Consider the following 15,464-nt stretch of genomic DNA (forward strand, 5'->3'; position numbering starts at 1 on the left):
CTTTTGACTTGTTGACTACCTCGGTAGCAAGGCTAGGTTCTGATCTCTTCGTGGCGCTGGCCTGGTATTTATAAGCTTTACCCAACTGTTAATTAATAGCGCTCAATGATATAATGAAAAATCAGCCCTTAGTACAATGTTCATCAAAGTGCGTAATTTGTCCCTAATTTGTGTATTTTCCCGTAATTAGAGCCTGAAACTATCGTAATTAACGTTCAGTAGATAGAACTTTCTTTTCTAGAATCATGAAAATATGCTTATTTCATTAGTCTATCATCTGAAATATTGAATTTATAACTGCTCCTCGTTGGTGCGAGTATGATTGGTTAACTATTTAGGTACGAATTATAAGGTATGCGGTAACTAAATCATATCAAACATCCTGATAGAGGCATCTCGCCACATTACCAATATATACTCAGTTCCAAAAGAAAGTGTGCACTTTTTAAGTTTAAATATTTCAAAAAATTCCCCGACTTTTTTGTTTCATTTTTTTCATACACTAACTCGCAGGTATAACTCAAAATCTAAAATGCACACCAATTTGTATTACGAACTGATTTAAAATATTGTACCAAACATTATAAATTTTCATGAAATAACCGAGAAAAAATAACAGAAAACTAAGTGCACACTTTCTTTTGGAACTGAGTGTATGTGCTCATCAGAAAAGTCCTAAGCAATATATATATGAAAATAAGGGATTAATTTTGTCTAATTCCAACGTTGTAATGACCCTTAAAGCTTATTAGTGTCAGGTGACTGAAACCGTAGAGCTTCTAATGAGACTTGGATAGAGAAAATGACGAGCGGTCATTGCTGTGATTGTTTTTATCGTTGTAAACTACAATATAGAAGAGCCTTTTTACGAAAATCGATCTGGAAGGCAGAAATACTGGCAAACTTAAAATTCGGCCATTATACAAATTCTGAGTCATATTTTGTCAGTAGTCTGTCAAATTTGCTTTTATCTCTCCATTGTTCCAATGCATTCTTTCTGTAATTATTTGTTATCTTATCTTTTTGGTACGACATTTTAGCGTGTCATATTGCAATAAATTCCACAGCAAAAGTTGCGCTAGAAATTCTTTTGTTTGGCTCACTGAAGTCACGTAAGAATTTCTATTGTTTTAGTTCATTGTTGGTTGTAAGGTGCCAAACTCTTGACATAAAGGCATTAGAATGACAAGAAAAAAATAGTAGGCCGAATCATATCGTATTATTTTTGGAAATAACTAAATATTATATTTTGTTTTTGTATCTGACCGGAAATTGAAAACGTATATAATCTTAACACTTACCAAATGTTTAGATCTAAAAACAAAATGAACTAAATTCTTTCTCATAATACCCATATTTCGTAAAGAAAATAAAAAAGAGTGTCCACTAACATACATTTTCTATAGCCATTTGTTTCTCTAAGAAATGTTTCATTATTCCGGCGGCCAGTCTCGATAGTATGGTAATAATAGGATATTTGAGCCGCACCATGAGAAAACCAACATAGTGGGTTTGCGACCAGCATGGATCCAGACCAGCCTGCGCATCCGCGCAGTCTGGTCAGGATCCATGCTGTTCGCTTTCAAAGCCTCTCGAAATTAGAGAAACCATTAGCGAACAACATGGATCCTGACCAGACTGCGCGGATGCGCAGGCTGGTCTGGATCCATGCTGGTCGCCAACCCACTATGTTGGTTTTCTCATGGCGCGGCTCATTTGTTTAAAAACAACGATAAAGACAGAAGTATTCGAATTCCATCGAGGCTTTTTTTACCTTGCTTTCTGTATGGGAACACCTGCATATTGTACTTGTAATCCTGAGCAACCAGTTTCGTAGTTGAGCTACCGAAAGGAATTCCATCGAGGCTTTTTCGCGAACGCCGTCAAATTCGATTTCGTTTCCTAGCCACGTGACTTCAGTTTGCAATCAAACTACTTGATAACGCATTAGTAGATTTATTTACAAAATGGAAGATTTATGTAACACTCTGCCTGATTGGACGAGAGTGTCCAATTTCTTCCACTCTGATGATGTGCTACGCAGAGTGAAATGTAGACAAAGTTTATCTAAACGACGCTGTTCACAGTTTTAAAGCTAACTTTGCTCAGATATTTAGCAAGAATATTGATATATCTCAAAATGATAAGTAAGTTTATAAATTTGATAAAAACCGTTCAAATACCAACAATATGTCAAATGAAAGAAAGAGCTGAATACGTCTGCGTAGCACATAATAAGGGGTTATAAGAGTCTTTATGTATAGAAGTGCTTTTTAAAGATTTTCCTTGTTAAAATTGGTCGTCTTATATGAAAAGGTTTCTTGCTTTTGTGAACTAATTCAAGATTGCATATTAAAATGAGTACTTGTTTGCTTTGATATATTTGTTATAAATTATTTAACTGATTTATTATATATGAATATTTTTTCTTTAGTATTGTATGCAAATATTGAACTCAGTTGAAATCTGTTTCATTATATATATGCTATATAATGACTGAATCTCATTACACTGAAATGAAGGTACGTTGCATACAGTTTATCTATGTGATATGAATACGGTCAAATTTTGCTTATGAAACAGAAATATTGAAATAATTACAATTGTATGTTTTGCTTGACCTTCACTTTTTTATAGGTGTGACGTCATTGTCCAAAGATTCATGAATAGCGAATATGCATTTGTTAAAGCGGGATCAGTTGGCCTATTTTAGAAATAAATAAAAATAATAAATAAAAAAATGCTTTAATTGATTTTTTCTCATGTATTCTAATCAAACTTGATTTGTAGCATCTTTATTAGGCCCGCAGCCAACTTTGTTCAGCTGGGACATTTGACCACTTTTAGGGGCTGCTAGAGCTAAAACTAGAAATGCCTTTTATACAGCGTCTCAAGAACAGCTTGGTGGATCTTTGTCATACTTGGTCTGGAGCATCATTATAAGGTCCTCTTCCAAATTTATTTATATAGGAACTTGGGCCCTATTAGGGACCACTATAGCTAAAAGTAGATATGCCTTTTTTCGCATTAACCACTAAAATGTAATGGATTTTTATCAAACTCGATGTGTAACAATATCGTAAGGTCTCCTGCTATTTTGTTACAAATGGGGATAGGGACCAATTTAGCTAAAAATATAAACACGTTTAATGACCCCGCTTCATGAATCTTCATCAAACTACTGCTGTAATTATTCGTCTAAGGATAAACGAAACAAAACTGCAACCCTACGAAACCTTTGCGAAAAATTAAAATAGAACCGTTTAAATTGTTAAAGTGCGGTGTTTAGTTTTGCAATTTGAAAAATGTTAGATGAAATATGAATGTTAGATGAAAAATTCATAAACTTCTTTCCTTATTACAATTCGCCGACCATCATTTTTAAAGATATTTCTTGTTTTACCTTGCTTTCTGTATGGGAACACCTGCATATTGTACTTGTAAGCTGGGCACCAGTTTCGTGTTGAGCTACAGAAAGGAATTCCATCGAGGCTTTTTTTACCTTGCTTTCTGTATGGGAACACCTGCATATTGTACTTGTAAGCTGGGCACCAGTTTCGTGTTGAGCTACAGAAAGGAATTCCATCGAGGCTTTTTTACCTTGCTTTCTGTATGGGAACACCTGCATATTGTAATTGTAAGCTGGGCACCAGTTTTGTGTTGAGCTACAGAAAGGAATTCCATCGAGGCTTTTTTTACCTTGCTTTCTGTATGGGAACACCTGCATATTGTACTTGTAAGCTGAGCACCAGTTTCGTGTTGAGCTACAGAAAGGAATTTCATTTCTGCAACTGTTGAGTGCTTCGTCGTTGACTTGTTTATAATCATGTTTTACAGTTTGTCGACTAGACGTTTTTATTTACTGATGAAGTCATAATGATTTTTTTACAAATCTTTTAACAATAAAAAGAAAGTTGAAAGTAATTGAAAACGTCCGACATGTTTCCAAACATCCTTTCCGATTTCTACATGATTTCAAAGAATTTGAATGAAAAATATTCTTTTTTTTTACATGATCTTACAAAAAAAAATACAGAATGAACGAATCTGAATAAATTAAAACAGGAATTACAGAAACAAACCTATCAAAATCCGATACTATAAGACCAATAGATTTTTTACTGGCAAATGAGAGGAGCTAGGCGAAACAAAACAGATTTGCTTGATTTCAAAGGGAGAAAAAGAAATAGTTCTCAATAATTAACCAATTTAATGAAATGATAAGATCGCCTAAATTGCAACTGCAGTGTCAAGCTGAGAACCAGCCATTGCAATATGTAAACACAAAGAGACTCTTTCTAAATGAAAGTTGTTTCCATTTTTGGACGGATTGTCGAAGACAATTCCGTCCAGTGGAACCACAATAATACATATACGCATTTCGGCCTAATCGATTTTTTGATAACCACCGTAGATTTCACACTCCGCCGAAAGGAAATAGTTCTCAAACAGAACAACTGAAATCACTACGCTTCACTGCGCGCTTTAGGCCTAATTGAATGCAGAGGATCAGTGTAGTATAAACTCGAGCAGACGATGTGCCCGTTGACCAATAAACTAAGCACGCTTTATATATGAGACAGTGTTCTTATCGTTAAATGACAGATTTTTCATTGAAGATTTTACATCAATGGAATACACATATAATTTAGCTGTACTAAAAAATTCAGAATTGAGGGGAAGTAAAATATTTATTATTTTTAATCACCACAAATAAGTGTAATAGATTGTAGAATAATAGAACTTTGATAGATGTTTTTGATAATCAAAAGAAGTAAAAGACTTTTCAAATGATTGATGATACTTGGAAATTTATTGCGAAAGGAATCTATTATATTGCCGAATACAATCTTACTTAGCTCTCGGTAAATTTGTAAAAGTTATTACTATTCTAGAGCAAAATCAAAATATTTCATGCTCAAATGATTTGGCTATTACATTCTATTTTAATTTGCAACACGGTAATCAGTTATATGTGTATTCCTTAAAAGTCTGATCGTCCCAGCTATAATTAGTGATCTTAACAAATGTGTTTCAGTTCTGTCCCCAATGTTATTATAGTTTGATGTATATTTGTCCAGTAGTTATTGCAAAATGTATGATTGTTTTGAAATTGTGTGCATGTGTCTACATGCACATCTGTGCAATCTGATAATGATAGTCTGCATTGTTCATATTTTGTCATTAAATTCACAATGAACATAGAAATTTGGCAAGGAAATGGTTACACTGTTGTAAAAAAAACAACCGAAAAAGACATTTACTAGTTTAACACTCCCAACAGAAAAGGGACATTGCTGATCTCGCGGACCTGACAGAATCAATACATTTCAAGACAATCCGTCCTCCAGTATTTACAATGCTTTGATTTATAACTGCTCAATGATACACCAATAGTATGTACTTCACAGAACTTTCAGTCAGCATAACAAACAGTTACATTTTCAAGTGTTTCTTGATATTCTTACACGACACTACATTCTCCGATTTTCGAAATAAGCTGTATCAATATAAATGAAATTGAATAAAAAGTTTATTTACCTGTTTATAGGAAGAAACTTGTAATATCTGCACCACGAAAATGCCGACAGATCCTTTCCATATCACCACTTTTGGGAGGTGGAGCTAGAGTTTAGTAACCGTGCCTTTAGTTTGTACTTATTTATTTAAGCTTTATTGCGATGAAAGCTTCAAGCTTATTTTAACCTTCGAGTCCGTTTTCTAGAAAAACGTTCTGATGTCATATGAAAAGGCGTAGTCGTGACCCCAGCGGGGCTCGAACCAAAGACGGACGGAGCAGCCGAAACCCTTACCATTTGACCACCGCTCCCTTTAACGTAGGGTACATGTAATTAAGGCCTCTTATATAAATAATTATTTCAAATACATCAAATAAAAATGACATAATATCATTAATTCAGTTGTTTTCCTGGATCAACAAATTGTGTTAATGGATTAAATTCTTTCTCAGATTGTCATTAATATTGCAATATTTTGAGCACTTTGATTAAAGACCCATGTTTCTGAATACGTAATTTATTTACAATATACCTTTTCTTCTCTTCATTTTCTTCAGATGGTATTTATTCGGGTGACATTATGGCATATATGTATAAAGCCTATCATAATGTGGCATTTCACAGACCAGTTTCCACAAACGTAAGACCAACAGAAGATCTAGGGGTCCTAGTGGACGGTCTGAACTGGCGGGGATCAGGCAAGATTCATCATACCTTCCAGTGCCATTTGAGCCGGACCATGAGAAAACCAGCATTGTGCATTTGCGGCCAGCATGGGTCCAGACCCTATTGCAATTAGAGAAACCGTTAGCGAACAGTATGGATCCTGACCAGACTGCGCGGATGCGCAGGCTGGTCTGGATCCATGTTGGTCGCAAATGCACTATGTTGGTTTTCTCATGGTGCAGCTCATTTCATACGGTTATTTAAGAAAAAATATATCTCATCCAGTGATTTGTCGTTGAATAAAATCATTGTTTGGAGTTCAGATGCGAAGGAATTAGCCTAGATCTATATAATAATACGCATCTGAACGTCAAACAATGATTTTATTCAAGAGCAAATCACTAAATGAGATATATTATTTCGATTCTAACACGTTACCAAGGATTTTTAAGTACATCCCTGACGACGTCCGTCAAATATTTGCCTACTGTTTTCTTGTTGGTTTTTTTTTCAACGCGCCGCTATGCCGTTTGACGCTATATGACGTAATAATTGTGACGTCAGAACAGTGAATTGTTGTAAAATAACACACAACTTTCAGCAGGAAAATGAATCAAGTCGTGTTAGAATGATTGTTTTATGGAAGAAACAGTGATTTGTCACTGAATAAAAACATTGTTTGGAGTTCATATGCGAAGGAATTACATCACGAGGACCCAGCCCGAGTGATATAATAATACGCATCTGAACAACAAACAAAGATTTTATTTAAGGGGAAATTACTGTGTGAGACATATTTTTCGATTCTAATACGTAATTAAGGATTATTATCTACATCCTTGAAGATAATCACCAAATATTTGCCTGTTTTTATGTTTTCTTTTCCAGCGCGCCGCTATGAAGATTGACGCTATAACATAATGACAGTGCGTGTATTGTATAATAATACAAAGTTTAGGTCTCCTAAAAAAAATGGGTTGTTTCAGAATGAAAGATAATGGTAGACTAAATGTGGTATGCTTTATGTACCAAACAGTGAGATTAGGGTGGTAGGGGCTTGAGACGTTAGTGGTTCTCATGTTGAAAATATTTGATCAACCAGAGTCAAATAGGATCACATTAGAACGGTCGGTGTCAAAAACGCTACTTGGCAAACATCTTTTCTTGATAGAACAGTAGACTCTATTAACAAACGCATCTATATTAAAATTTATTAGAATATTTTAAAAATTTCATGGACGTATCTAAGTAATACCTAACAAATATGCTGTGACGTCATGATGTGTTGACGTTTTGACGCTGTTCATGACGCTCATGACTTTGTAAAGAAAAAAATGATAAAAAGAATTGATAAGACATGATGTAGAAGAAATATGTAGGTCTAACTTTATTTTTTTAAACATAAACATTAACACAAGCTTTAAAACATTCTGAGTGGGGTTCATTTGCAGAAAGCCATTTCTTGCAGTGAAATAAAATATTTCGTGTATATTTTAGTTTATAGCGAGCTCGAAGAGCAGGCCCGAAGGGCCTGCTTGAGAATCGAGCTTTACGGTAACGCAAGTGTACTTCCACACTTGGTGATGGATTTGAAAAGTTTCGTCGGAAGTTCTTAAAAAGCGCACCCTAACGAATAGGTGCTCACAGGAAGTACTTCTTTCCGGAGTGAATACAGAACTTCATTCAATTGCTAAAACAATATTCATCACTCAACAATAATGAAAGAATGCTTTCCAGTTGTTTGAAAAAAATATTATTTTCATTTAAAAGATCAAGCATCGGCCAGAAAATGGAAAAAATGTCATTAATAAGCAGAAAGAAACGGGAACGCGGTAATGACGTCACCGTGACACCGGTTTTCCATAATTTTTGCAACGTATGATATTCGCTGTTACAGGTATGGTGTAACTAAATGTAGACTTTTTCAAGTGAATGGGTTCTCCTGAATTCTTGTGAGTAGGGAATAGTTTCTTTGTGACAAATAAATGATGCATAATATTTTTAGCTAAATCCGATTTCTTTGAGCTCGCTTTGAGGCTTTGCCTTAGTTCATATTAAAAACTGTAGAGATTGGTAGAAAGTTTTATGAAACGATGTATGGTATGCACAATTACATAGAGGATATTTGTTTGTTTTAGTGTAAGATCGAAATATATTTCACCGAGTGAACAGTATAATGCAATATTTTCGCAGTCACGAGTGAAAATGTAAATTATGGTGTTCACGAGTGAAATATATTTCAATCTTACACTGAAACAAACAAATTTTCTTTTTATTTCATACATTTTTAATTATATTCCAGTTTTATCCGCGCAACGTCACGTGCATCGCATCATGGCGTCATAATATCGTGACGTCAGAAAATCTTTGTAGAAAAAATGTAAATAGTTCTATCATGTTTCCTGATTTCTTTTGTAAACATGTATTTATAATAGAATGTAAATATTCATGATCCTGTTATTATTTTTATATATTTATACCTTTAGGCCTACTGAAGAAATTTTTGCAAGGAATTTTCTATCATCTATAATTCATATTATTTCGCATTCAAGTGTAGATCTATCTATAATTCCGTAGATCTACCAGTGAAAAATAAAAATGATATTTTCACTGTTTGAAACAGTGAAAATATCAATTTTATTTCACTGATAAATTTCCGTATTTCACTGAAGAGCATAAAATAAATCTAAATACTTTTTCACAGAATCCTCTTATTTTCAGTAAATAATCCAACCGAGTTTTCTACATCAAGAACATATCAACCTTGGGTGCGCATAGATTTGGGTTCGGCATATCTAATACATGCAGTGATACTGTATAGAAAAAATTGTAAGGAATACCTTGTTTTTAACCTTTACACTGCTAAATTTCTAAAATGGACTGGTCCAATTATTCAATTTGGGTAGTACCACTTCTTATTCAAAGGGATGTTCACTGAAAATTTGCTGACTGATGTGCAGGCTGATCTTTGTCTGCAGTGGTCACAAAGGCAAAACCTCTTGCAGCAAGCAGGTTAAAGGTTAATATCAACCGTCGAAATGAATCAGTAACAATAAGCAAAACTTATGCTATGAAAAACAAGTTAAGTTCATTTTGCTGATTAAAATGATGTTATTTTGTGTACCGATTAAGCTTTCAAAAATCTAAACGTTTCAGTAATTTTTAATTTGTTATTATTATTTTCACTTTTAACCGTAGAGATCTACATCCCAGTCTCAGTCAGTTTATTTGTCATATATCACTATAGGCGCATACCCGTACAAATGGTATAATATAGCGGTATGGATTCATGATCTTCCATATCAGTTTCAATCTTTTGGTGGCCAACTTTGCTGGGAAATTGAGGATTTGTTGGATGTCTGTGTAATAGAGATGCGCTGTGTTCAGCCATTAGCCGGATATTACGTGACCGTTCAAGCATATGCGACTGCGCAACTGGAATATATACAACCACCGGATACGGAGGCCAGTTTTCAAGAGATTGAAGTATATGGCGAAGGTGAGCTAATAACAGAGATGACTGAGGATATAAGAACAATAAATGTCATTGTTGTGCATATTTTTTTCTACGTACAATGTTCGTTTCAGATTTTCCCATGAGCAATATGAGGCCGATATCAGAGGGCGTGTGATATTGATATACATGTATATCGAATATCCATATTTGGCACTCTTTCGGATGCGCAAAATATCCCACTATTACATTAAAGCGACATAACAACAAGTATATGGAAACAAATACACATTTTTGTATTCAATATCAGTATTAAGGGAGACGTGAGGGTTTGACTCTCAACCAATCATACTATTTCAGTACATTTATATCATGTTTTTCAGCGACTGAGTGCGGACAATATTTTGGAATGGCACTTGGCAAACTTGCACGTTTTCAAGTAGACTATATTGGAAAAAGAAGGACTACGCTCTTTCAGCTTGACCATCCTACTGGTAAACGTTTTTTTGACGGACAAGTAATTGATGTAAGTGAAATATATATTTTGGCTGTGTTTCAAGAAACGATGTTATATTCGTCACTGATATTTATGCATACTTGTATTTAAGAACAAACCGCTACTATGAAATAACATATAATTGTTCTTGTATCTGTGACACATAGGGAATAATTGTTTCTGTTAGAAAATTTCAACTACAGTGTGATGTTTTGAGTATTTTCATAGTGGCTGAAACTGTAAAATAATAGCCAGATAGGAAAGTTGTCTTTGTGAAAGAGATTTTTACGGAATTTCATATCTATCTAACATATGACACTGTGGGCTGCTGTTATAAACATGTAAAACATCAAGTTTTTAAAAAATGCAAAACGTTTAGCTGTCAGAAGATGTCGGTAGACGCTCCAATTTCATAAGCTTCCCTGGTTCTTTAACGTGCCAGGTGTAAAGCACCCATACACGGGACTGTCATCCGTCTACCTATTTATACCTTAGCAGATGTGCGCTTTGATTGGTGCTATTTATAGAACTTGTTCCTGATTGGTCTAAATTCGTACATATTATACTGCAACTTACCAAAATCGTCAATAAATGACCAAAATTCTATTATTTACAGCAACATAACTATATCTATAGCAATGATAGAATGAAAAAGGAGTCAGCACTATCTGTGCTTATTTGTTACGTCAGCAATATATCAAATAATTTCACAAATTATTCTGACACAAAGCCCTGTAAAACTACATTTGATCTACTGCATTTAATACAATAAAGAATAAATAAATAAATTGCGCTTCTTTTGCTTTTCATTTGGCATGATTTACATTGGGTGTATTTAAATGTGGATGCAAAGTCTCTAAGGTGTTTCATTTTATCACATTTTTGTTCTTCAAGAGTTATAGATCTTTTATAGACATAACATAGCGACCAAGTCTGGAACCGATAACAGCAATTGTTATAAGAGTTATTATCAACATTTTTATCATATAACAACGTGAAGAATATAAGCTCCGCATTCTTGGTGGATAAATTTCATTGTATCTTGAAACAAATTAGCTGCACAACAAGTGTTCATCGAAGAAACTGCATTTTGACTGCAATATCGATATTTACAAACTTTTGATCAGATATGTACTTCTAATTTATCATTGAATTTAACTGCATTTTATATGGTGTGTAGCCCGTCCGCTTAGCTCAGTAGGGAGAGCGCAGATCTACGGATTTCGGGGTCGTGAGTTCGAGCCCTGGGCGATGTTCTCCGTGACGATTTGATAAAAGACAATGTGTCTGAAATGATTCGTCATCCACCTCTAATTCATTTGGGGAAGTCGACAGTTACATGTACTTGCGGAGAACAGGTTTATACTGGTACAAAATCCAGGAACACTGGTTAGGTTAACTGCCCGCCGTTACATAACTAAAATATTGTTGAAAAACGGCGTTTAACAAAAACAAAAAAAAAAAACATATGGCGTGTATTTACATATTTAATTTAGAAAATATATCGTTCTTCCAGATAGATCTACTTGCAGTCACTGGAGTGGAAGGAATGGCCTTTGGTTTTAGCGCTGATAGATCTATTACTGTAGAAGTCAAGCATGATCGGCATAAAATCTCGGAGACATCTAAACAGGAAGAACTGGTACTAAAATCTTTAACTTTGATTGAAGGCAAAACAAATACCATTATATAGCACAGATCGTTTTCAAACTAGTTTCAAAAAAAGCCTAGGCCGTATAAATCTCCGAATTTTCAGTGCTTTTTAGCGACGTGCTTGTCATGCTTTGAAAGGACTAAATTATTCTATTATTTTTACTGTTGTTCATTCTCTTTCAGAAAATACGTATGTCTTATAAAGCATTCATGTTTTGTTATGTATCCTTCAAAAAATGACATGACAGGTAACGGTGATAATTGATGTTGAACGTCACAAGATGGCGTATTATCATGTTTTATTTTATGCTTATTGGTGAAATACTGGAAAATAGCAGTGAGATATAAATCAATATCACTCACAGTGCCGAACTTCTTTTTTTCCAGATAAATTATCTCCCTTGAAATATATTCTTTAATTACCTCCCTTTGCTGCCTTTAAAATTACTGGATTATACTAATACTCAAGCCATACACGAGTCATGAACTGCTAGACAATCCTATATAGAACAAGCAAGCTATATAATTAAATTTGCAAAAGAAATACTGTTACCTTTGTCAGCTTGGTTGCTAGGCCTTGCTATTCATGTAGCTACAGATATATGTGTGTTTGAACTTTCCTCTACTTTTTCCCATTGGTTCACTATCGTGTGGTAGATTTTACTGGCGACAGCACATTCAGTTGGTTGTTGTCTTAGTTAATTATCACAAGACATCAACTCAACCTTACGTAATATGCCAGCATTTTCGTCGGAAGTATTCCCACTCCAAGACCCAACTCCGAGCCCAGCCAGTTGTGTTCCAATTTCCATCCAATTTCTTATGTTATGCAGCTCCTAGATCAATATTTCCTAGCTATTTCTATTGAATCCATGATGATTTTTAACTCTGCAGCTTGATTTTCCAAGGACTTACGCATATTCCACAGTTGTTTAGATTTTTCGTGTTGTTTTTTTAATCTGACCTTCAGCGTGTGTTTTGGTAAACAAAGCAAGCTTCCGGTTATTCAACGAACTGACGGTTTGACCCGAAAAGTTTTAAATATGCTTCTACTTAAATACCGGCATTTGTCAATGTCTCTGTTAGCCGCGGACTGTGTATTTTTACACAAAATATTTAATGCAGTTTTTGTTTTTAAAAACAAAATGGCGTCGTGTTGATTTAATGAACCTAATCACCAATATTCGATATTAATGTGCATAAGTTTCCATGGTAATTTAGCGGATGTATCATATGTAACACGGTAGCTTAAACAAATCCGAATTTCGTCATGAAATATTGGATTTATATGAACATTTTTGCACGTAATAAACAGAAAATTCGTTGATCTTCACAAACTAGCATAAAATAAAAAGAAAATTTGTTTGTTTGCAGTGAGATATCGAAATATATCATCACCGATAAGGGAGACAATTCTGATATTTTCACTCAGGCTCCGCCTTCGTGAAAATATTCAATTGTCTCCCTTATCGGTGATGATATATTTCGATATCTCACTGCAAACAAACAAATATCCTCTATATATTGTTGTGTTGTTTTTTCAAATTATCTTCCGTTACAGATATTTGGCACAGAAAAGAATGACACAAAATTCTTGAGAATAAAGAAGTTTGGAAGAAAAATATTTGCTCGTTACCTGGAGATAAAGTTAATATTTGATCATTCTTATCGTATTTGGTTACGATACGATCTAATTGGTTGTCCAAAAATTAGTAAGTATTTGTTTCTTAAATGATTTTAGCTTAATTAATTAATTGTAGAACTTATAACAGAAGAAGAAAGCCATATTAATTTAGCAATCGTATTCATTTCGCCTGGAGTGATGTATATTTGGCGTTGTTCGTCCGGCTATGCGTCCATTCATCCGTGCGTGCGTTTGTCTGTCCATTCAAAATTAAAATTGCTTATATATATAAAACTCAATTCTGACATTGATTGAAATACTTCCCACATGATTTATGTACTGTCGTGAAACGCGCCTAATTGTGGCTTTCAGTATGTTGGCCAAACTGGACGATCTTTGAAAATTCGTTTCCGCGAACATTCGTACAAAATACGTAGTCGGAACAAGATTACTACCTTTTTATACCAACATTCCATAAATCTGGCCATACTTTTGATCAGGTAACAATTCAGCCAGTAGAACAACCTGTATATGATATAAATTCCACCTCTAGTTTTAAAATTAAAGCCAGACATTTAGCAGAATTCAAATGGATAAAAAAAATTACAGTCACCGTTTCCGTTGGGCTTAAATGATAATATATATCAAGAAGGTAATTTCTCCAAAAACCCGGATATTGATATCTTTTCAATTTTAAACATTAGAAAACGTAAATATAGATCTCATGGAACCAGATGCAATAGTAATATTAAGCGCAAATCCAAAGTCAATATGTCTGTTGCAGACCTTGATTTAATTCTTTCAAACTCTGGTAGACACTCGATTCTTTCTCGTCTCACATCTTTATCTATTCAGTCTCTTAAAAAACTAGACGAGGAAGCGGACCAGTATGTTATACAAACAGATTCTTTTTACACTGTATCATATCTTATTCAAAGTTATACACAACATTCTCCGTCCACATATCGACACTCAATCTGACCATGACAGACATTTCCTTAAGATATGTTTTATGAATAAAGGTATAGACTTCATCGATGTACCTAGTATATTTCGGGATAAACATGTCATTGGTTCTGTACCGAAATATTTCAGAAACTCTGAAGTTCCGATTATCTGTTATAAATATAAAACACCTGTAAGAAATATTATATTCATTTACAATAAAATTGTTTCAGACCTAGATGTATGTACTCCAACTTCCTGTGAATGTAAACACTCAAAATGTTGCTATTCAGATGCAGGCCATGTCATCACTGGTAATTTTGATATTATCAAAGACAAATGTATTCGTAATTTATTTTTAAAGGGCCTAAATACAGAATTCCTTCAAATATTGACTTCGATGCATGTCGTGGTCAGATTGCAGAATCCATCGAAACTTTTTGTGTTAAATAGTGCCGACGTGAAAATGCTGATCCAAATGAATTATCGTCTTGGAAACGTAACATCTTTAATATTGTTGATTACCGTATTGAATTTTATAAAACAAATGAGCACTTACTTCCACCTAAGCCCAAGTTCACGTTAAGACATCTAAAAAAAAAAGAAATCCAAGAATTTCATTCTAAATATGTTTTAGTTCCAGCAGACAAGGCGGCTAACAATATTATCTTCATTTGACGCCTACATTATATAAATGTTTTACGAAACGAACTAAATAGTACTAAAGCTTATACACTGAGTATTTCTATTCGCTGATCACATCACTGAAGTTTCCAATTTGAAAGTTCGTATAGATGACCAGCAGATTAAACTTCCAACAATGTACTGGATTCCAGAATTACATAAACAACCACATAAAGCTCGTTTTATTGCTAATTCAAGCTCTTGTACTGCCACAAATATTTCCAAGTTATTAACATCATGCCTTACTGCTGTAAAAGCCCACGTGAAAAGATATTGTGACGAAGTACACGAAAACTCTTGTAGAAACTTATTTTGGTCGGTTAAAAACTCTGGCGAAATCCTGGATAAATTTAGAATTAATAATTACAAGGTGTCTTCAGTCAGTACATACGATTTTACTACTTTGTATACGACTTTACCACA

General features: G+C 34.2%; 1 protein-coding gene across 1 annotated transcript in view; it reads left to right on the top strand.

Moving 5' to 3' along the window:
• LOC128558039 (uncharacterized) overlaps nucleotides 1-11,934 on the top strand; it is a 27,168-nt gene extending 15,234 nt beyond the window's left edge. Inside the window, exons 2-4 of the mRNA XM_053546811.1 lie at nucleotides 9,433-9,684; nucleotides 10,023-10,165; nucleotides 11,652-11,934. Coding sequence (XP_053402786.1) covers nucleotides 9,433-9,684; nucleotides 10,023-10,165; nucleotides 11,652-11,828 — 572 coding nt within the window. The 3' untranslated portion in view covers nucleotides 11,829-11,934. The remainder of the gene's footprint in view (nucleotides 1-9,432; nucleotides 9,685-10,022; nucleotides 10,166-11,651) is intronic.
• The last annotated feature ends 3,530 nt before the right edge of the window (nucleotides 11,935-15,464 follow it).

Source organism: Mercenaria mercenaria, chromosome 6 (assembly GCF_021730395.1).
Source record: "Mercenaria mercenaria strain notata chromosome 6, MADL_Memer_1, whole genome shotgun sequence".
Lineage (NCBI taxonomy): Eukaryota > Metazoa > Mollusca > Bivalvia > Venerida > Veneridae > Mercenaria > Mercenaria mercenaria.